This window comes from Chaetomium globosum, genomic scaffold, assembly GCF_000143365.1.
Source record: "Chaetomium globosum CBS 148.51 scaffold_2 genomic scaffold, whole genome shotgun sequence".
In the NCBI taxonomy this organism is placed as follows: Eukaryota; Fungi; Ascomycota; class Sordariomycetes; order Sordariales; family Chaetomiaceae; genus Chaetomium; species Chaetomium globosum.
The window spans coordinates 2,710,797-2,732,810 of NT_165977.1; the positions used below are offsets into that span (position 1 = coordinate 2,710,797).

The following is a 22,014-nucleotide window of genomic DNA, read 5'->3' on the forward strand; positions in this document are numbered from 1 at the left end:
CCGTCTTGTCTCTCTTCCATGTTAGGATTTCGGGAGTGTCCGAGAGAACGACACTAAGCACGCGCGTTCCACTTCACAGGGGAAGGCGAAAAGGGGCCACCGTCGGCTGTGTTTTCAAAACTCTGGCGGCGCCCCCAGCTGATGGCACCTCAACCACTCACCCAGCCAGGCCTTCTCGCGACCGGGGACACTCGTGCGACGGCAACGCCGCCCGTGTTGACCAGCCTCTCCGTCCCACCTGGGTAGCAGTCATCCCCGATGACGATCCTCGCAGTTGTGAACAACCCGCGTCTTGGAGCTGAAGCCCTATCGGGATCTCACATGTATCCCCGTGCCGCTAACAGGATCAATATCCGTCCCTGACTCTGGCTCCATGCCATCACCCCGCGTGCCCCCCATGCCGTGCTTTCGATGTTGTGCCCTCAATCAATGACGTGGCCCCAGCTCATGGGCCGTAGCCGACCCAAGCACCGCCGCTTCGCGACCAACCATTGCCGTTGGGCGTCAAGGAGTTGGAGGTTGAGGAATTCCGGTTTGCCAGAAACCAACAAAGTACCCGCGTGGCTTGCTTCACGGTAATTCTGTCTCAATACTGCTCCGATGCCAACTTGTTGTTATTCACTTTCGGAATGAGCCAAACAACCACTTCGTTTGATGCCCTACAAGCAAGCCCCTTGAATCTCCTCGAATCTCCCCGAACATGAGATTAGGTAAAACCTCTTCGAGTGTGCCCCTAAACAGTACGGGGCCGGGAGACGTCGTCCATTGCACTCCGTTGTGATTCCTCCCAGGCGAGGAAGTAGCCAGAGCAATGACGAACAGAGTTGGGAACAGCTCCGAAGGGACTGTGAGCATCAATAAACTTTGGCTGAAACCTCTCGACACCTTCCTCACTCCCCGACCGCTCTCTTAAGTGCAAAGAAGAGAATGTACTACCGACTACTTCGTACTGGTCAGTCAAACAAGCCAACGGAGCATCGAAATCCTCCTCAACTTTCAACACCGCCGCAGCAGCAACTACCCTTGTATTCTCCCCCAGCCCCTTTTCATTCCCCACACGCCACGAAAATACCGTCCCCAGAGCCTTAGCATCCCCTTCGTACTCAATCACCATTCCGGCCAGCAACGAGATGAAGCCCGGGCTGGTCATGATCGGCAACAGACAGGCAGGCTCGGCTGCTCGCTCTTATACCATGTTGTCACCCAGAACCACGGCTACATCGAGGCGCCGTACCCCTTTGCAAAGCGAGAACATCACCTTCCCAGCACTGAGGTCTCTGGTCAAATATCGATGGGCCTGCCGTCACGACCACTAATTCGAGGCCTTCCAAACAAAGTCTCCATTACCTAGACGATATGGCCATTCCATACGAATACAACCCAGACACCAACCAACCATCTTTGCCTGGCACAATCCACGCTTTCCCCACTGTAAAGTTCCCAAACCTCACGGATGGGAAACGGCGATAATCGCAGCGGCGCGAGTCCCAAGCTCGAGTTAATTGCCCCGTCGACGAGTGCCGCTGAAGATGCTGTGGTTTACAATGATGGAAGTTGTTGGATGGATGGATCCCCGGACCTAGCGCCCTAGCCCGAGATCCCTGAGCAGGTTTCCTAGTTGCGAGCGCCCGTTCCCGCTTCCTCTGGCTACAAGTAATGTGATGCTGATTGAGCAAACCGGCGACAACCGGGGTGATCGCGGGGTGGGTTTATCTCACAAACTGAGTGAGCTCGCGGCCTTGGTTCAAAATGATATGCTTGGAGTAGCGGATACTTGGCGAACAGACCGGGACCTTGAGCCGTAGCCGCAGGATCGGGGACGCAACATCCAATCCAAGAATCTTCTTCCTGGTCTTCACATTTCTGCGCCGTGGGTGCCGGCTGTCTGTCCTGTAGCGGCTTGATGACGCAAACTCAGCCCCGGGAAAGCATGTCGCTACCCGAGTCCGTCACAAACAGGAGAAGGGCAATCTCTTGTCACGTTCAAGAGGTGCCTGAGTGATAAACCCCAGAATGTGATGTGTCTCCCCATTCAAAATGTTATGGAGCGCCCTCCATGGTCGATACGCGTTTGTCAACCTGCGGTTGTCGGAGATTACCACACCGGCATCCGAGACCCCGGCAACGCACATGTGATATCTCAACTTGAATATGTGAGCTAATTTATGTAGCTAAGAGCCTGCAAGAAGCCATGTCCCTGGTATCCCAATTTGTCGCCCCAACCACCAACCCTTGCCGTGGCTGCTCTCTTTAGCTCTTGCTCGGATCTCTCCGTGCCCCTGTTCACCACCACTTCTCAAGAGAAACGCCTCCGTCACCTCCAGAAAACATGAATTACCGTGCCATCAAACGCCCGCCCAGCCTGCCCCCTGGGTATCCCCTTTTTCCCCAGCTCCCATTTTCCATTACATCCACCCACCGAATACAACGCTCACTCCAACACCAAGAACTCCCCCGCAACCCCCCTCGCACCCTCCACATCCCCCAGCAGATAGCACAGCGTCCTGATATTATACGCGGCCTCCACTCTCAAATCCTCACTCCCCATCCCCCCAACGCCCTCCCCCCCCTCTCCATCACCATCCCCCGTCCCCCCCTCCGCCAAAACCTTCTTATAATACTCAACCGCCAACCCCGCCAACCCCACCAACGAATACGCCCTCGCAATATTAAAATGCGCCTCCTGCCTAACCCCCACCACCCCCCTTCCATCCACCCGCCCTTTATCCACCCCACCCTTCTCCGTACGCGGATGCAACCGCAACCGATCATCATAGTACCTAAACAGAAACGCAAACCCCTGCGTCAGCAGGTACTGGCGGTTGGTGGCCTGGCGCTTGAGCGCGTAGTGCACGTAGGCGAGCCCCGTGCTGAGGTTGATGAGCGGGTTGGACGGGTCGAGCGAGGCGGCGCGCGCAAAGTAGGAGAGCGCGTACGTGTAGGATGTCGTCGTGAAGAGGATGTGTCCGTAGATGGTGAGCAGGGCGACATCCAGCGCGATGTCGGAGTCGGGGGCGGCGGTGGTGGTGGTGGTGGAGGGGTTGAGAGGGTGGGTGTTGCTGAGGAGGAAGGTGGGGTTGTTTGGGTGGGTGGTGGTGTTTTCTCGCCGCATGACGATGTTGTCCATGGTTTTGATCTGGCGGAGGATGAATTTCTGGGCGGGGCCCGAGGTGTACCAGGATACGGGTGTCTGGCAGACGCGGGCACATGGCCGAGAACATGCGGTAGGAATCTGTGCCGGGGCATGTAGTCGCGCATGAAGTAGCGGGCGATGGCGACGCACGTTTCTTCGTCGTCTGCGTAAACGGCGCACGAGGGCCCAGGCGACATGAATCAGAAAGGTCGACTCGGGTCGTTGTCCAGACGATGGAGTTCCGCGCCGGCGTGGCAGACCACATATGCCTTCGCGGTGCTGGTCCTGGCGCGGGACGGAGGGTGAAGGGCGTAGTTGAGAAAGATGTCGAGTCAGATGTCGAAGGAGATGCCCCGATGGTCCGAAGGGAACTTCACCGGGATCCTGATGACCTGCTCCTGGCCTTCGGCAGGCGCGAGGTTCTGCCGCAGCCGCTCTTCCATGGCAGCCAGCTTCATATTCCTTGCCGGCACCGCGGCCTGCCCTTGCACATTGGCAGCATACCCAAGGAACTTGATGTACTTCTCCCACGGGTAGAACTGCTTATACGACCGGAAATCGTCGATGAGATGCTTGGCGGCCTTCATCCAGACTCCCTTCGCTTGCTCGTCCCCGGCCAGAGCGTTATCTTGAACCTCGCGCAGCCGCTGGAAGTTCTTGGCCGCCTCGGCTGTCATCTCGAGCTCCTGCTGCCTCCTCTTCTCGGCGTTGATCAGGCGCCTCGGCACATAATTGGACTTCTTGTTCGGGTCCCTGGGCTTGCGCGGTCGAGGTTTGCCCTCTCTCGGCTTCCGCGGCCCGTACGGGGCACGGCGCCGGCCGGAGCCATCACCCCTTCTCGCTTCCAGATTCATAGCTTCGCGCACAAGAAGGAAAGCCTCCTCCCGGCCTTCCTGCATCTCCTCGCCCTCGTACATGTTAGCCAGCTGTACGCGGGCCTCGATGTGATCTTCGTCGTCCTCGATCGCCGCGATGAAGCACTCTTCCGCCGCCGATTTCTCCCCTCGCGCCATGTGATACCGGCCCTGGCAGACAGAAAAGTCGGCATCTAGCGTAATCTCCCCCGTCGTCATGGCGATATTTCTGTAAAGATCGAGGTAGAGGATCGCATCGTCTGCCCTCCCACGGTCGAGCAGCGCAACCGCAATATCCTTCAGACAGTCGGGGAAATCCATAAAATCCTCCTCCTTCGCCGGATCAAGCAGCTGCAGGTGCAGGTTCGCCTCGTATTCGAATCCCAGCTTGCCGCGGTACACATACAACTTCGCGCGCAAGTCGACGGGCAGCCCCTGGCCATAACTCTCCTGCGGAAACCTCGCTGGTTCAAACTCAGGCACCGCAATCCGCCTGTCGTCAGTGATATCCCACTCCCTGTCATCATCCACCCACTGGTCCCAATACACCTCGTCCCTCCTCCCCAACAACCACCGCGAAATCTCCTTCAACTCCTGCGCGCCCTCGCGCCACTGCTCCAAAATCGTAAAAAACTCCAAATAAATCCTCAAATCCGACCACTCAAACCACCCCTCCTCCGCCTCGAACGAGCCCCCAGCACGCAAATGATCCACCAAGCGCCTATACGCGGCCCTCGCAATATCGGCGCCCTTCCGCCGGTCCTTCACATCCAGCGCGACATCGGCAATGTTGCGCACGGTGCGGATGTTCCACGGCCGGTAGCTCAGCGCCTTCTGGTACTCGGCCAGGGCCTTGCTGGCGTTGCCCTGCATCATGATGACGTCGGCGCGGCCGGTGCGCGCCGTGATGTTGGCGCGGTCCGTCTCGAGCGCCTGCGTGTAGCAGGCGTAGGCCCGCTGCAGGACTTCGTCTTTGGCGGGGGTGTTGCCACTGCCGCTGGTGCTGCCGTCGGCGGTGGTGGCGGCGTCGTCATCAACGTCCTCGAGGCATTCGAGCGCGTACTCGGCCGTGGCGATCCATTGCGGTACGTCGCGTGGGGTGAGGTGGGCGGCGGAGATGCGGCACCAGATGGCCTGCTCGCGGTTGCCGAGTGTCTCGTGCACGGTGGAGAGCAGCATCCAGGCGTTGAACACCTCGCTGTTAATGCGGATGATCTCGGAGAGGTGGGCGATGGTTTTGTCGTAGTCTTTCTGCTGGAAGGCTTCGTTGGCGAGGGACATGCGGAACTGGATGTCTGGTGGGAGCTTGGCTGCCTTCCTAGGGCCGGTGGACTTGCGCGATTTGGATTTCCGGCCGCCCTTGCCGCCGGCCTTTTGAGGTGGTGGTGGTTGGTACGGTATCCCCGACGCCTCGGCTCGCTGGCGGGCGACGAAAGCTTCTTGTTGGAGGTCGAACCGCTCGACCTCGGCGCGGAGTTCGAGGGCGTCCGAGTCAGCGGAGATGTTGCTCGCCACCTCGTCCTCGTCGTCGTCCATCATCATCTCGAGCTCTGGCGGCCCTCCAGGGTATAGACTTGGGTCTATCATGTTGAGAGAAAATCTGGATGCTGCTGTTTGTGATGGAGGCGCGGCCGCGGCCGCCTCGTCGATATCCATGTTGTCCATCTTGTGGTCTTCTTGAATCCCTGCTGAGCCTCAAATCGTTCCAGGTCTCAAAAAAGCGCCTGCTCCAACAAAGCCTGAGTAAGTCGGGGTCTCCAATGTTGACTTCACACCATCTCAACCCAGTCAACCCCTGATCCTCATGAGATCCCCAGTCTTAGACAATGATATCGCTTTTTGCAAAAGTTGTGCTCGAATCCCAGGTGTCGCTTTCCGCTCTCAATAATTCGATTTTGTTGAACAGAGTGTGTATTACTGTTATCTCTCGCCTGCCCTGAGTTGGAAAGAAGCAATGTAAGGAGAAAATCTGAATGGTGGTTTTTAGCAAGTACCTAGTTGAAATGTTCAAGAAGTGGATGTTTGAGAAATGCCTGTGCATTCGTTCACTTGTGGAGTTCCATGTTGAAGACAACAGCACAAGGGCAGTGCGAGGATTAACTCACACTGAGATGCTATCTGCGTACAGGTTACAACGAAGAATGAAAACATTTAGGAATAATGGAAAGAAGCAAGGTTAGAATCCAGAAATACTTGATTACAGTCGTTAATCTACCGACTTCAGCAATCACCTTTATCGGCGCATCACAAGTTGCAAAATTGCTGACAGTGTGGAGTCAGGAGTAGAATTCAGAGCCGGTCTCAGCACAACCAAAGCTTCACATTCACATAATAGTGAGACTGAGATTGTTATCAAAGCAGAAAAAATCATCGTAAATTATCACCCCTTGGCAGGAGGAACGCCATTATAGCGTTACTATTTCGCTCTCCCAAAACCGTGGTCGCCCAAATCCACCCCCTGTACATGTACAACCTGCGAACCGTCCCACTCAAATTGCCATAAGCCTTAGAGAAAACGCTCATATAGCTTGCTAAAGAGTTCATGAACCACCTCATTCACCCAATCATCCCCAACTCCGAGCATAACCCTGTAGGCTCGCAGCAAGGATATTCAGCAACCGATGCTCCGTAGGAATGTGATAGCACCCGGTCCGCCTGGTTCCATATAACCCTTTAATGTCCCGGAACATTCTACCATATTCTCGTTACCGGGAAACGGGAAGAAGGCACCTAGCCCAGCTTGCCATCGTTCCTGGCCTCTGTCAAGTGAGTTAGCATCTTCCCATTCTCATTCTCAATCTGCATCTCGGAAAACATACCCTTGACCTGCTCAAAAACCTTGAGCATCTTGCGTCTAGCACCCAGCGCGTTGACGCCGCGGTCCTCCAGCTGTTTGTCATCCAGCTCAATGAGATCAGTCCACTGCATGTCCTTGAGGTTGTCCGTGTATTTGTGCAAACGCAGGCTCCGCAGCCAGCTCGGGATGTCCTGCAGCAGCGTCGGGTCGGTGGGATCCTCAGGGGGCTTCGACGTGCCTCTCCGACCACGTGGAGAACGGCCACGCACCATGTCCGAATGATCTGAGTGGTACCCTTCATGGTGGCCGCCCAAGCCCATCTGGAACGGACCCAAGTTCATTGGAGCCAGTCCATTGTTCATAATCGAAGGTCCTCCATCATAGGCACTAAGGAAACCATTATTCTGCGGCGAAGTGAAGGACAGGGCGGGTCCGTAGTTTTGCATAGCAATGCCCGGTGAATTAGGCCGCGACCGATGAGCCGCAAAGCTCAGGTTCTGCGGCTGCTGCAGGGCCATCACCTGCTCCCGGCTCAGCGGCACCCCATGCTCGCTGACCATAATCGCCCCAGGGATAGAAGGAGCACCCGGCGACAGCGGGTTCTGCGGTTGACCCGGCTCGTTGGAGCGGGTGCGCCGATACTTGCGCACATCATCCAGCGCAAAGCGGTTGTTAACCGTCGAGAGGGCCGCCAGCTTCATTGCCGTAGCGTTGGCAACCATATCGGCATTGTTCCCCTGCGGCTGGTTGAAGCTCGCCACCATGGGCGTGTTGACCATCGAAGCCCAGTTGCCACTGGCGCCGTACGGAGACAGAAGAGGCAGGTCGGCAAGCTGCGGCTCTCCAGTAGTCAGTGTGGTCGACTGGATGTTGGTGTTGCCCGAGATCTGCGGGCGAGGAGATCGCAAGCCACCAGCTGACGGTGGAGGCTGCACGAACTGGCCCATCGGGGGTTGGCCGGAAGAGGACTTGGGGCGGTTCGGGTCGTTGGGACCCCAAGGGGATGCTGGGTTCTGCGCATTGGGATCATCCTTAGGAGCAGAGATGGTCGGCGCCACCAGAGAGTTCCGGTTATCCACCAGGCTATTTCTAGTCGAGGTGGGGGGATTGCCCGTCTGCTGGGTGAACTTGGCTTTTTCGGTCGCAATGGCCGCGGCGGCATCGGGGAACATGGCATTAATGGTCGAGGGATCAAGGCCCGACTGGCGCTTCACGTTTGCACCGGCACTCGGGCGGGCCAGGGAGTTCCGAGCCGAGTCGACCGTCAGCTTGCTCATAGCATCGCTCAGACGGTTAGACATGGGATCTGCATCACAGCCTCGTTAGAAATGGCACATTTAATGAGTTTTAGGACACAAACCCTTATCAAAATTGGCCGGCGAAAGCACACCCGACATTGGGTGGTTCTTGCCCATCTGCTGCAAGACCTGAATAAAGAAACGGATCTGGACCTGGGTGGTTTGTTGCAGCAGCGCATACAAGGCAGCGGTGCGTTCAGCCTCGCTCAGGACCCGGAACCACTGTTCAATAGCACTCAGCTCGTCCTTGAAATCCTGGTCGAGGGTAGCAGCTGCCATCTCCTCAAGAGTAGTCTCATACTGGTCGATATCGGCAATCCACTGTTGAGCAAGTTTGTCCTGGGGGTCCAATTCGGAAGTGCCCTGACCCTGGCCTGCCTGTGGCTGGCCGTAGAAGTCGGAAGATGGTCGGATCCGACCAGCGGCGGCCTGTCCGGTCAAGGCGGCCATATCCGCAGACGCACGGAGGGCGTGATTGTTTGCACCGATTGCACGGGAGGAAGGTGGCCGCAGCGATGAAACACTGGCAGCCTCGGGAGTGCTGTTACGGTTGCTCATGATGTTGGACATGTTGAGCATAACCGTCGTGCGACCGAGATTCGTGTGGGAGGAATCGAATGGTTGGGTGCAAGGACTCTATAAACGAGGGTGGGAATGAATCAAAGCGTCGTTTCTGAAGATCAGCCAGTGCCAGGTGCCAGGAAAAGGTGAAACAAGGTTCGCGGCTATTCAATGTTAGCTTGCGCTGGCTTTGGGAGGTTTCGTCATTTTCCAGGACCGATCTTCATGCCATAGAAGAGTGGGGGTATGCGCGTCAGATACGTACCAAGGCAGAAGGTCGCTTGCTGTGCTTGGGCAAAAATGAACCGATAGTATTAGATTCACCGAAGAGACTTTCGAAGTCGCTGCGGAGAGGAAAAGGCACAAAGACTTTCGAACACTCCTGCAGTAACCCGCTGGCCTCAAAGGAGGATCGAAATTTCGCGATGAAGAAGGTCACGAAAAGGCACGAGGTTCTGTAAAAAAGAGACCCAAGGGTCGAGTTAATAAATCAGGCGCCAGGAAACCAAGTTGCATTCGGGGCGCATGTTGAGGGAGAACTCAGAGGACCGAGCAAAGAAAGGATCTTGAGTAACAAGCAAGTTGCCAAAAGATATGCCAGATGCCGCCACTCATGCAGGCATCGATTTCAGACGAAAAATCGAGAACAAAAGTAGACAAAGAAACTCAAGTGTGCCGCGGGGTCTTGTTCCCGAACCGAGTCCAGCCCGCAGCTTCACAAAACCCCAAGACGAGACGACGCACATCAGGCGGCTAGGCGGGGAAATCGCAAAAGATAAAACTCACCCATTAAGAAAGCTCCAGAGTATTCAGAAATCCGCGCCGAAAGGAAGAGGTAGGAGGAGGAGGAGGATTAGCTAGCTCCGGCCTGAACCAGCAGAAGTTGACAGGTTCGCGGTGACGGGACGAACAAAAAGGAGAAGAGGACGGGATGGAGGAGCTCGTTGAGATGGAGTCGAGGAACCAGAACCTGACAGGGGCCAGGAAGCCAACGAACGGAAGAAACGGAAGACGCACGGAAGTCCAGGAACAGTGGATCCCGGTGAGCCCCAGGCTTGGGCACAGCCGGGCGCTGGGCGGCTGGGTCACCCGCTAAGGTTAGCACCATCACAAGCGCAGGAGCCAGCTCCACAGGGGATGTTTCGCCTCAGACACAGAGCCACAAACCCCGATATGAACAACTCGGCAAGAACAAAAATATGGAGGTCACTGTGAATCGAGAATGATACCTAAGACCCCGGTGGGAATTTCGGGAGACACTTCCACCCCATAATCTCGGAGCAAGACAAAGAAGGGGCACCAGACTTTTGCCCGTTATGCTCTTCTTTTTGCATGAAGTGCCTAGCTCTCGAGGCCGCCTTAACCTAGGCTCCTCGCATAGCGTGCATAGAGCCCGAGCCTCAATATCCTAGCTGAACCTTCCTCCGGCAGGCAGTTAGTTGGCTACGGAGTGTATTCCGGGTTACCTATCCTCTTGAAAATAGGGGTTGTCAGCAACCGAGCCTCCCCACTACGTGCCGCCGCTGCTCGCAACAGTAGACATCGGATGGGTGGCACATGAAACGACCCGACAATAAGGTCTGAGTGAGTTTGTCACGAGGGCACAACCTCCAATAGGCAACGAAACAAAACTCGTATGGGCTTACTCAAAGTGCTGCGGCTGAGAGGCATGGACTTCAAGTCGCAGGGCTGAAGCCCAAGAGGAAGAGTGGCTGGCATGCATCATCAGTCATACAGCAGGCGGGCATCATTAGTTGCGAGGGCCAGGACTGGGACTTGTTGCAAATCTATATTTGTTACTCAGGAACAAGCTTTCGGTTCCTTCATCAGGGAGGTACGGGAGCAGGCATTGGATTGCGTGGTCTTCGTAGAATGTAGCCTTGCTTTCATGCACCCCAAGTCTTTCGGAGGAAGATCATAGGTGTTTGGTAATAGCAAGGCTGGTCCGTCTTGGCACGATATAATCCTTCAGCAGATTGAGCATGGAGAAATGGCCCAGAGCTGTACACACTAATGCCGTTCGTCGTCATGACGCCCCCAGAGATACCCGCAACAAACAAGAATCAAGGTTGGTCAAAAGGAGGGGGAAAGATCGGGGTCACCGTGGTCAGCGCGCATCACACACCCAATATCACACACCTTGTCAGCCTGGCTTGGTTTGTTCTCGTCCCAATCAAGCCGTGCCCGCGATCGAGGAGAGGATAGCACACCCCGGCAGGTCCGCCTCTGCGCGGAGGCCAATGCATTCCGTTTGGGTTTGATCGAAATGACGCCCTAGATAACACCTCGAAAAGCCGGCCCAGTGAGCGGTGGTGTAAAAAAAAATCGTCACCGCCTTAGAATCCCTCCTTCGTAAGAGTCATGTCCGAAGATGTGTCCCCTCCCCCAACCGTTGCGCGCCGCTAGCAAAAAAGGAAAATCGATTTAGGCAGTCTCCCTCTTGCCCTCCTTGAACTCCTTCTGTAGGATGTGTTAGCGATACCGGTCTTGGTCCCCCATCAAGCGGTCGTGTCGGGTTTGCGTACCAGAGCCTTCGCGGTGCCGTGGAGCGCATGCCTGTGGTTCCTGCGGAACTTGGGGTCGGTGCCCTTCAGCGAGGGGTACCTCTGGGTCTTAGGCTTCTTGATGCTGTTGTGGTCTCGCGGTTAGCTTCCCCGATGCGGCGCTGAGTCGGTTCTCGAGGGTGCGTACCCGTTCCGGTGCGCCTTGCGCGACTGGTTGTGCTGGGACGAGTTCTTAGACTCTGCAAAATCGTCAGTACCGCTCAAGGCAAAGGCAGCACTAAAAGGGGCGACATACTGGCCATTGTAGAGGATTTTGGCTCTGACTGGAGTTGACTGAGTCTGAGAAGCTGGGGTGCAAGGTTCAACAACTCGGAATGTCGCTTGCGCACAAAAGTGGAAGAAATTAGGGCCCTAATTTGGTGGCTGTGGCTGTTGCGGGGCTGAATGGTGGCGCAAGAGTAATGAATACATCAAACGCCGTAAATAACGCCGTTAATTACGCCGAAAGAGGAATCTCAACTCGAAACTTTGGCGCTGCAATCGCAATCACAGCAGGGACCTGAGCAGAATCAGTCGTTCGAATGCTAATAATCATATTTAGAATAAGAATCTATATGCGCTATTCATATACAGAGGCAAACACCCCATTCCCCGGCAATAAACACCAACAAACACCGACAAGCCGACCGTATGTTATACAACAACAGTATTTCACGACTTTTCCAAGACACCCACCCTCGGCCGAAACATCCAGATGGCGGTTTATTTCACAGTGACAGGAGCTACGAGCTTGGCCGCAGCCGCTAGATCGCCAGCCTTCCCGAGCCTCCGGGATCGCATGACCTGGAGATACCGGACGAACAAGACGAATAAGAGTTCGACGCTGCAACAACAACGTTAGTAATGGACGGCAAAGGCGCAGTTTGCAGTACGTACCGCTCTTTCGTCATCATTCGGATACCCTGCACCAGCAGCCCCTTGAGGATCTGCGGCCCAATGCCCTTGAACAAGCTCCTTGGGCCTTCGTTCGCGATGATGAACTGCATAACCTCGATGAAGCTCTTGAACGGCTTCCCCTGCCGCGCCGGGGGCGGCTTCGACTGCAGGCCGACCTTGGCCACGATCAGGGGCTGGGTGACGATAGTGGCGAGCGCCTTGGACATCGCGCCGAGGGCTTGGGACTACGTTAGCCTTCCAGCAATCGGTCACGATGGAGTCTTGGGCTTACCGAAAGCCTCCATTGGCGACAGGTTCTTCTTCCCCGGGAACAGAACGTCCTTCAACCTCTCATAGGCCCCATATGTGATAGACGGGTTGATTACCAGCACCAAGCTCGCCTTCAGCCCCCTCCACAACCCGGAAACGCCATCCTCACCCTCGACCACCTCGCGCGCTGTGTCGATGAAGCCCTTCCTCTCCCCCTTGCTTTGTGTTTGTTGCCGGGTTGTGATGACGGCGACAGGGATCGTAAAGAGTTGGGCAAGCGCGCCGGCAGCAGCACCGAGGGACAGCTCGACGACGGTGGATGGCTGGCCGGCGGCCTTGGCGTACTTGAGGTAGACGGTGCGGACAATGGAGTACCAGTAGAAGTAGGCGAAGTTTGTCGAGGCCACACCGAGCAGGGAGCCACCCATGCCGGCGTACAGGCCCGCGATGCCCTCGGCAGACGCGATCTTGGACACGGCGTCCCAGGTCCCTTTGTAGTGCACCTCGTCGGATTTTTCGTCGGTCTTTTCGGCGTCGGTCGGCTTTACTTGAACCTGGAGCTTCGTCTTGATGCTGGATCGCCATGCTGATTAGTCACTGTATGCGCCAAAAAGTGTAGTTGACGTACAGATCGAGAGGGTAGACGAGCGCATTCGCAAAGACTGCGCCCGCGGCACCTGCCGTCGCTTTACCCCATGGCCCAATTGGGGCCGGTTTCGACTGGACGGGCATTGCGATCTCCTCTGGTCCTCGTTCAAGACTCGGCGGCGGTTTTCGCGCGGCGGGGTGGGCTCGAGTGCTACCGCGGTGATTGGAGTGTGGAAAATGTACTGTGTAGGCTCGTGATCGGAGTTTGGCGTATCAAGGTACTTGCCGGGTAATCAACCCCCCGATGACGGCAATTACCTCGGCTGCGCACGGCAAACGGCAGCGGGTCACAAGCTAAGAAGCAACGAATCTAAAATAAACGGTTGCACAAGACACATACACGGCAAGGTCATGGATAAGACGACAATGACGGCAATGGCAACAGGGACGGCGCCATCAGAGGATCCCGCCCCTTGTATTTGACTCGCAGCCGTGGGCCTGTGATAGTTATCGGGACTGTGTAGCCGTCAACCTCGGCAGGTGAAGACCTCCACTATTCGGGACAAGCAGTGAGACCTCCATTGCCCCGCATCACTGATCCCGGTCTGGACATGCCAGTAAGTCAGGTGCTTTGCAGTTCACTTCTATACCTACATTACACTACCAACAGCCCTTCTTTTTTTGCTAGGTTTTTCTCTTTTCTTTATCTGGCTTACTCAACCCCCATATTCATTATTGGACTAGATAATCACTAGATAATTATTTATTACTTCATCCCCGTAGAACCGTCTCTTATCTTCTCTTTCTGGCTTCCACTTGGCTGAGCGAACTGTGCCGCTAACCCCGATGCGGGGTCTATGAGCAAGCCGCCGTCGAGGTTCTCCTCACTGTTGGAGAGACCACAGCGGGACCTCGCCTACGAACCTGATATCTTTTGGGGGTCTTTTCGCCAGTTCATAATACTTAGTTTTGGTGCCTTGTGTTTTTTTTTTCTCGCAGTGCAATAACATCTTTTCTCCTTTTTGGCAGTCGGGACTCAGGTGGGAGTAAATTCTCAGTCTGCCTACCTAAGGTACCTTGGATCTTCCCGCCTGGCGCTTGAAGAGAAAAAAGGGCTCTACTTCGGAGGCAGTTAACCAAGCAGCCCCTGACGCTTGATTCTCTTATCTCAGCTCCTGCCCGCAACACCCCACCGCCAGCAACCGCTTGCAGGTTGGCATCCAATATTACCAAGATGCCGTTTACCTTTGGCATGTTAGTTAGGGTAGCTACGAATATTCAGGAGCAACAGAAAGGGTTTTCAAAATTGTTCCCTTTTCTACATTTATTGCATCACCATTGAATTACCATCCGACACGGAACACGACAAAAGGACCTGTGATTTCTTTCTTAGTGGCTTAGGTCCGAAACCCCCGTACTTTCGTCGCGGATGTGACGTATTTGGACCCAACAAGCAATGGAGGCCCAAGCCCTGGTGAGAAGTTCTAATAGCCGGTTTAGGGCTTTTTTCCCGACCTGGTCGGATCTGACAACGACACCAGGAACACGAACGCCGTCTGGGTGAGACACACGGAGAAAAGGCCTTGGAGCACGCCATCGCCGCTGCCGACCTGTATATGCAGGCTGCTGGTCAGACCAAAATCCCAGAAGATCGCAAGCGGTTCAGGAGAAAGTTCGCCGACCTCATTGCTCTTGGAGAGCGCCTCAAGGCCAACGCCAAAGCTGCCAGCAGCGCCTCGAGACCTGCCGTCCCTGAGTCCACTCGGATCCTAACAACGGCAGAGAAAACGGCTATTCTTGAAGCATCACGGCTACATGGAAATGTATTCCCACCCTGGGAACGTGTCCCAGCTCCGGAGAGCTTTTCGGATGTCAATAGCCCTACTTACACGTAGGTGAAGAGTGCGAGGCGAGCAAGCTCTGTTCCCCTGTGCTAACACCTCCTCGCACTCCAGTGACCCTTCGCCCTTCTCACTTTCCCCCGAGCAGCTGGATATCTTTGCCGGTTGGTTGCGTCCTGCTGAGCTCCCAGGGTTTAAAGATGAAAGTGCCGAAGGCGACCTGGAGCAGCTCATGACTGCAAACGCGGAAACGGACCTGGCGCAGGATTTAGCGACAGACTGTTCTGTCGTAGCTAGCCTATGCGCCGCTACTCGCTACCTTGGGTCTACAAAAGGCTCGGTGAGTAGCCATATTTGTTACCCAACCCCCGAGCCATGACTAACACGTACCGGGGTAGCTACTTGGTTCGCTAATATACCCATTCGACCACGAGAGGATACGGCCGGCTATCTCCAAGACCGGCAAGTACGTGTTCCGCATGTATTTCAACGGGAGCTGGCGCCACGTTGCCATCGATGATCGTCTCCCCGCGTCCAAGACTGACCGCACACTGTATGTCGTCGACCGGCGCAATCCTCGGCTGCTATGGCCAGCTCTCATCGAAAAGGCGTACCTGAAGATACGTGGCGGTTACGACTTCCCCGGTAGTAACTCGGGAACGGATTTACATGCTTTAACAGGATGGATCCCGGAGCAGATCTTTCTTCAGAGGTGAGCAGGGCGTAATAGCGTAAAGTAAACCACTAACTGGGCCTTCTCAGCGACGAAATCGAACTTGATGAAACATGGTCCAGGATCAAGAAGGCCTACGACGATGGAAATGCGATTCTTACCCTTGGGACGGGGAACATCCTACCAGAAGAAGAGGAAGCGTTGGGCCTGGTAAGAGAGCACGACTACGCTGTCATGGGCCTGAAAAAAGAGGACGACTCCCGCTTGTTACTCATCAAGAACCCCTGGGTCGACAGCCTCGTCTGGACAGGCCTTGGGAGCACGGCAACCCTCAAAGCACACACGGTCGGATCATCTGACGGAGCGTCCAACCAGTTCTGGATGGCCATCGAGGACGTTCTCCAACACTTTGACTCGCTCTACGTCAACTGGAACCCGGCGCTTTTTGCCTACCGGCAGGACCACCACTTCAAGTGGAAAATGTGCGACAAGACGGAAAGAGCTGGTCTTCACGCACAACCCGCAATACAGTGTGCTCTCTCCCTCCGGCAGTCCCATCTGGGTGCTGCTCAGCCGTCATTGGCAGGACGGCGAGCTCGAGATCCTGCGCCCACGCAAAGCAGAAAAGGACCGCGGCGACTCTTCCTTAGCAACCGTCTCCAAGCAGCTCGGGCTTCATGGCTCTCGCGCTCTACGCCACATCACACACCGGAGCACCCGCGTTCCCCCTTGCCCGACACCGCCCGCCGCATCCACCCAAACCACTACGTCGACAGCCCCAACACCCTCCTCCGCTACACCCCGACCCCCAACACCCCCCAAACCCTCGTCATCACCCAAACCGAGCTCCCCCTCCCCACCTACTCCTTCACCCTCTCCTTCCTCTCCCACCACCCCCTGACCATCACCCCCTCCCCACCCCGCCTCCCCCACAGCACCACCCTCACCAGCGCCTGGACGCGCCGCACCGCCGGCGGCAGCGCCGTCGACCCACCTACCACACCAACCCACAATACACCCTCACCCTGCCGCAACCCACGCACCTGCACTTCACCCTCAGCACCTCCGATCGCGACCTACCCCTCCGGTCGCTCTCCTCTTCACCCCGACCCCTACTACGCGCATCGTCTACACCCCAGTGACGCGACATAGTCTGCTGCAGCGCCGAGTACGCGGCGAGGCCTGCGCGGCCGACCGCAGCACTCGCGCCTCGATCCGGGCACGTACGCCGTGGTGCTGTCGACGTTCGAGCCCGGCCAGCTGGCCCCGTATACGCTGCGGGTGGAGGCCGCCGTGCCGGTGGTGTTGGCGCCGGTGCCGGCGGATGGGGCGGGCAGGTTGCGCAGGCCGCTGCCGGTGGTGGCGTTGGGGATAGGCAGGTTGAGGGCGGGGGTTGTGCCGGAGCGGTTGACGAGGTTGGCGGTGCATGTGCGTTCTGCGCCGGGGGTGGGGAGGGGTGGTGGTGGTAGTGGGGGTGAGAGTAGTGGTGGCGGTGGTGGTGGCAGTGCGGTGCGGGTGTCGCTGGAGGTGGGCACGGGTGCGCACCGCGCGGTGTTGGCGGTGTCGCGAGAGGGGGAGTTTGCGGACGCGGCAATGGGGCTGCGCACGGCGGAGGTGGATGTTGAGAACGGGGAGGCGTTGGCGCGGCGGGGCGGGTTGTGGGTGGTTTTGGAGCAGATTGGGGGTGGGGGAGGTGGTGGTGATGGTGGGAGTGGAGGGGTGCAGGTTGAGGTGCTGAGTGATGGGGTGGTGCAGGTGGGCGGGTGGGAGAATGCGGATGAGGATTGAACTTGTGGTTTTGTTTATGGTTCGTGATCTGAGTGAGGTAGAAGTAGAAAACAGAGGTTATTGGATTTGACGGTGGTTGGTTGGCGTTGGGTACGATACATGCCGCGTTGCTGAAGGTGTCTAGGCCGATGATCATGCCTAGCCTGTTGATTAGGCCCAACGGAAAGTAGCAGGTGTTGACACATTGGTCTCAGCGAGAGCGTCCTTGTGTTTAGACCACGGGCGAAGGCAAGGAAAATCTGCAGCACTCAACATGGATATCCTCGCTATTGAATCGGTCCTGATACCGCCGAAACTCTTGGACTATATAGCCAAAATGATCAGCGAGCGTTGTGCGTTGCGCCCGTCGTTCCCTCGCGCAAGCGGCCTCTCCGCCTTCCCAGGCATCTCGTTCGGTGTGCCCACGGGACTCATTTGAAGGACAGATGGGTGATGTTGTTGAACATCACTCTTTTGCTCCATGTCTCTTGCCCCTTGCCTTCCTTCGCCTTCCCATCCCTTCCCATTTTCACCCCTCCCATTTTACCGCCAGTGTCGGTCAAGCAAAGAAAACGTGGTATATGACGTGACCATTAGAAAACAGCCGTAGACGCCCCAATCCCGGTATCATCCATCCCAGTCCAATAAATATCAGGGGTAGTCCACAAAATATCCTCAGCGGAGGAAGCCACAACTCAATCCGGAAAGTCCTGGTCTTCCTCCCAGTTCGCCGATAAACGCCGTCATGCCAAAATAAAAAAAGAAATAAGACCGCTACAAGTAAATGGCGGGAGAGAGAACGTAGAGCTTCCATCAAGGGGAAACGAACAGAAGCAGTGGCAGCGGCCTCGCACCCGGCCTGAGCCGCCTCGGTGTATATACAGCCCATCTAGCAGGAAGAGACGTCGGCAGATGCGGCCATTATGGCGACCACACCGAAAGGTATACGGAGGGAAGCGAAGACACGGTGGAGCAAATAAAACCAGAGTATGGTCCTATGTTGCAACTCCTCTTCGCCTGCGGCCGCGGCTTGGCCCGTCGGGCCGTTGCGCAAGGACATCGCGTAGGAGAGGATCGTCTTTGTCTTTGTCAACGTGGTGGACCCGGACATGCCTTGTAGCTGTTAGTCCACGATCAGAGATGGGAGGAGCGGAGGCAAAAAACGGACCCTTTGGAGATTGTCTGGTCTGGGATACCTATGGTCTCTATCCGGGCAGAATGGGCAGATATAGCCAGGTGATTCGTGAACGAGGCCGTGGCGAATCATCTCGTTCTTGCGTTTGAACCCTTTGCCGCCTTCGGCACGCGGACAACCCGGTACGGGGCAGTAATGCGGCCGTGCCGATGAGTGTACATTTGCGTGCGAGTTCAGTAGATATTGCGTCTGGAAGGCCGGTGCATTGCAACCGGGAACCTTACAAACGTAATTTCCTACCGTCTGGATAACGTCCAAGCTCATCCGGTCGAACGCCGGTGCCACTGGCGGAGAACCGGGTTGGTGCGGGCCGGCTGCTTCCGGGGAGTGACCGGGAAAATCGTGGGGCCGGTGTAAACCATTCGGTTGGGGATAATATCTCGGGCTCATCGCCGGGGGAGCAAGCGGGTGGGTCGGAGAGAGCGGGTCACGATGGGGCTCGGCGGGCGGTATGGGAGGTGACGCGAGATGCGAGTGCAGGGAGGGGAGACGCGCTGTACCCGGCGGCGATCCGGGAAATCCGTGGTGTGAGCCCCTCATGCCGTTTGGTACACCATGGCTGCTCGCGAGCTGGGGGATGTCCCCTAACTGGGATCTGATGGAGGGTAGCGTCTGTGCATTGTTCTCGTATCGCGGCGAATTGCTCTGGATCGGCGGTAGGCCCTCGCTATGGCTGTTCGAGTGTATGCTAGCAGTCGGTGACCTCATATCCATCTTGAGCGATGAGGGCGTGTGGGCAGGTTCCCTTGGCGAATACATGCTGTGGGGACTGTAAGGAGAGGGCATAGCGAGCGGGGGATGCCGCTCGTTTTTCCCGAAATTCAGGTTGTTTTGTGTGTATCGGCATGGGGGCGGTGGGTGCTGAGTGCGCCTTTCCGCCCACCACATCGTTCTCGGTGACCGGTGGCGTCGGCCCGGCATCGGGTTCTGGTACCGTGAACGCAGCAAGGGCGCCGGCCGCCAAAGACTTCAGATCCAATGCACCCATATCCTCTTCGGTAGAAGCGCTTGAAGCCTTCCCCTGGATGCCGGTCTCTCCCCCGTTTATCCTACTCGGTCCTTCACGATCCTTCTCTCCGTCAACCTGTTGCTCCTCAGGGGAGGCGTCGCGGACAGACATAGAATCTGCGCGAAATACCGAGTCGTCCAGGCTCTCCGGGTCCTTTTGGTCCTCTTGGTCCTCCGCGTCTTCTGGGTCTTCGGTTTCCGATGTCCACTCAAGATTGAGATCGGCTGCGTAGGCTGCCGTTCCGCGCCGGTATTCGTCAAGATGACTGATCAGGATGACATCGCCCTGGCTCGGCCTCGGTCCTCTCCGACGTTTGGACTTTTTCCCGCTAGGAGGACTCACAGGTGACGGGGAGAGGGTGGGAGCCGGACTCGGTGATGGTTTCAGCTTGGGGCGTCGCGGCTCCAACAATGGGCTGTTCCTTGGTAATACGTCATCAGGATCGTACACGTCGCTAACCGGAACTTGTGCAAGATGGGAAGCGGCGTCCGTACTCATTGTCTCTTGGAGGAACACACTTGGTGGTTTGACTCATAGATAGAGCGATCGGGCATTAACTCGCCATCGAAGGCCGAGTCGTGGACGGGAAGCCGAAGCAACAAGACCCGCAATCCCACACTCAACTCGGGTCGTCTCCGAAGGAGAGTGTCCGCCAAAATCCGTCTCCTCCGGGCTTTCTTTTCCCGGAAAATCCGGCGGAGGGAGCCGTCCCCGGTGTGTCAAAAGACCAGGCCGCGACAGTCTGGGGCGCGGTAATTCCCAAGTGCAGCTGGGCCCCCGGCGCGCAAAAGGCGGGGAGTGGTCATGTAAGAGCCGCAAAGCAGCCGACGAGGACGAGAGACGGGGATCGACACGGCGCAACACAGGGGGAGGCAGCTCAAAGTACGTGTGTTGCGCTGAGAAGAAAGAAGAGCGGAAGCGAACCCGTGACCGATTGATTGAGCGGGGGATTGTAAATTGCAAACTTGTCGGGGTGGGAGGGTGAGGGGGGTGGCTGGGCTCCCCGGCGCAGAATTGCGGCTCAAGGCCGTAACGGCTGGGGTTTGTTCGGCACCAAAAAGGGCGAAACGAGAGGTCAGGTTAAAAGAGGGTAGTTGCTCGAATTAATGAACCAGGTTATGGTTATGTCCCCAGGGAGCGAGGGTCGTTGGGATTTCGAGCTCCCCTCTGGCCGGTACCGCAAACTCCAAAATATGGATGAACGGGAGTTACTCGATAGGGTTGGTTGGGTTGGGTGTCGACGCAATTGTTTCGATCGTCGACAAGAGCTGCGGCTCATGGGAGCTTTGCTGCAGCCGGGGGGGGTATGAGGCTCAGTATGGTTGAGCCGCAATGACAGCAGCTTGGGCGCCAAACTACCTAACCCAGCAGGCCAGGTATGGATGGATGCACTGGCTGGGCTGGACTGTACCTAGGTCGGGAAGTTAGTGCACACCGCGGATTTTCGGACTCGGCGGTTGTACTTGGTGATGGAGGGCGGCCCCTTTCTCGCACGCGTAACCTGCAACGCTTTTGGTCCTGGTCCTTTGCGCACACAGTAAAGTCGGATGCAACGGCCAAGGCCATATGTGTGAAGTGAAGGAAGGGGGAACGGAACGAGGTATCCATCCGTGGGCGGGATGCAATGTTGAGGCACTGGGAATTGCGGGGATCCCTGTTGGGTTGCCATTGGGGAGCCTGAGCTCCAAAAGACCCGTGGACCCGCCCTCCGCTGCCCGGCATTCCAGTCCTCGGTCGCCCTTTCTGTGCAGAACACAACCAACAGATGGGATTTCAGTTTTATTAGAAGGAGCACCCTCCGCCGGCATGAATTCCCCGTCTCGCCCCATTTCCGTTTCCCCATTCCTCAATTTCCGAGTTTTCATCACGTTGCTGTGTGGTAGGAGTTAGCACCTTCTACTTGTGTGCAACCCAGCCCGAGGAAAAAAAAAAACCCTTTTTCTCCCGGTTTTCTTCCCTCTTTCGAGCAGGCCCGTACCTACCCATTATCTTCAAACGATGAGCAAGGCAACGGTCCCGTTGGGCTTGAACCACCGCCTCAAAGTTTCTCGAGGCCATTTCCGCCGCATTCTCGTTATTGGTCTCTTGCTGTTGCTGACTCCGACAGGCTCGGAGCCCCCTGGTACCAGCGTGCTGGTGGCTGGGTTGGGTATGTGGCGTCATCTCATCTCCTACATAACTCGCTCGCATTTGAGGGAGGTTGAGATGGGGGTTCGTCTTTGGGATTCACAGCCCAGGGGTCGCCTCGGGCCTCTGTTTTGTGCATTCTATGATTAGCAATAAGTGGTGAAGGGGACTCGGCATGCAGCGACGGTAAATTATCGCCTCGTATCACCGATGTTGATAACACACTCCTGCAACATGGGGAAATCTGTCGCGAATCCATTCAGGTCTATCTGGTGTTGCAGGAAACTCTGGGCTGGAACCCCCGCAATCACCAAGCCGGCCCGGACGATCCCAGGAACGGAGCGTTGGGAGAGAGCAACGCATACAGCTGTGGAAGGCCAGCCCCAAATTTTAGATACCCATCGGGTCACAGGAAACTGCATCTCGATCTGCCCAACTTCGCGAAGTAGGGAGAGCCCAGG

At 56.6% G+C, this 22,014-nt stretch overlaps 7 protein-coding genes across 7 annotated transcripts; 1 reads left to right on the forward strand and 6 right to left on the reverse strand.

The window, feature by feature from the left end:
- Nucleotides 1-733: 733 nt before the first annotated feature.
- CHGG_02987 (uncharacterized protein) lies at nucleotides 734-1,150 on the reverse strand (the record flags this gene model as incomplete). Its single annotated transcript, XM_001229502.1, has 1 exon — nucleotides 734-1,150. One exon carries the CDS (start codon nucleotides 1,148-1,150, stop codon nucleotides 734-736), a length of 417 nt encoding a protein of 138 aa, XP_001229503.1.
- A 1,281-nt stretch (nucleotides 1,151-2,431) lies between these two features.
- Nucleotides 2,432-5,643, reverse strand: CHGG_02988 (uncharacterized protein; the record flags this gene model as incomplete). The annotated part of the gene is made up of 2 exons (XM_001229503.1): nucleotides 2,432-3,418; nucleotides 3,511-5,643. 2 exons carry the CDS (start codon nucleotides 5,641-5,643, stop codon nucleotides 2,432-2,434), a joined length of 3,120 nt encoding a protein of 1,039 aa, XP_001229504.1.
- Nucleotides 5,644-6,717: 1,074 nt separating this feature from the next.
- Nucleotides 6,718-8,652, reverse strand: CHGG_02989 (uncharacterized protein; the record flags this gene model as incomplete). Its single annotated transcript, XM_001229504.1, has 3 exons — nucleotides 6,718-6,746; nucleotides 6,807-8,090; nucleotides 8,145-8,652. The coding sequence occupies 3 exons, from the start codon at nucleotides 8,650-8,652 to the stop codon at nucleotides 6,718-6,720; spliced, it is 1,821 nt and encodes a 606-aa protein (XP_001229505.1).
- Nucleotides 8,653-11,067: 2,415 nt separating this feature from the next.
- Nucleotides 11,068-11,449, reverse strand: CHGG_02990 (60S ribosomal protein L29; the record flags this gene model as incomplete). Its single annotated transcript, XM_001229505.1, has 4 exons — nucleotides 11,068-11,103; nucleotides 11,169-11,271; nucleotides 11,335-11,386; nucleotides 11,443-11,449. The coding sequence occupies 4 exons, from the start codon at nucleotides 11,447-11,449 to the stop codon at nucleotides 11,068-11,070; spliced, it is 198 nt and encodes a 65-aa protein (XP_001229506.1).
- A 460-nt stretch (nucleotides 11,450-11,909) lies between these two features.
- CHGG_02991 (uncharacterized protein) lies at nucleotides 11,910-13,398 on the reverse strand (the record flags this gene model as incomplete). The annotated part of the gene is made up of 4 exons (XM_001229506.1): nucleotides 11,910-12,030; nucleotides 12,084-12,321; nucleotides 12,376-12,926; nucleotides 13,385-13,398. 4 exons carry the CDS (start codon nucleotides 13,396-13,398, stop codon nucleotides 11,910-11,912), a joined length of 924 nt encoding a protein of 307 aa, XP_001229507.1.
- A 999-nt stretch (nucleotides 13,399-14,397) lies between these two features.
- CHGG_02992 (uncharacterized protein) lies at nucleotides 14,398-17,243 on the forward strand (the record flags this gene model as incomplete). Its single annotated transcript, XM_001229507.1, has 6 exons — nucleotides 14,398-14,415; nucleotides 14,483-14,832; nucleotides 14,897-15,122; nucleotides 15,181-15,494; nucleotides 15,545-16,542; nucleotides 16,618-17,243. 6 exons carry the CDS (start codon nucleotides 14,398-14,400, stop codon nucleotides 17,241-17,243), a joined length of 2,532 nt encoding a protein of 843 aa, XP_001229508.1.
- Nucleotides 17,244-19,105: 1,862 nt separating this feature from the next.
- CHGG_02993 (uncharacterized protein) lies at nucleotides 19,106-19,924 on the reverse strand (the record flags this gene model as incomplete). The annotated part of the gene is made up of 1 exon (XM_001229508.1): nucleotides 19,106-19,924. The coding sequence occupies one exon, from the start codon at nucleotides 19,922-19,924 to the stop codon at nucleotides 19,106-19,108; it is 819 nt and encodes a 272-aa protein (XP_001229509.1).
- Between the last annotated feature and the right edge of the window lie 2,090 nt (nucleotides 19,925-22,014).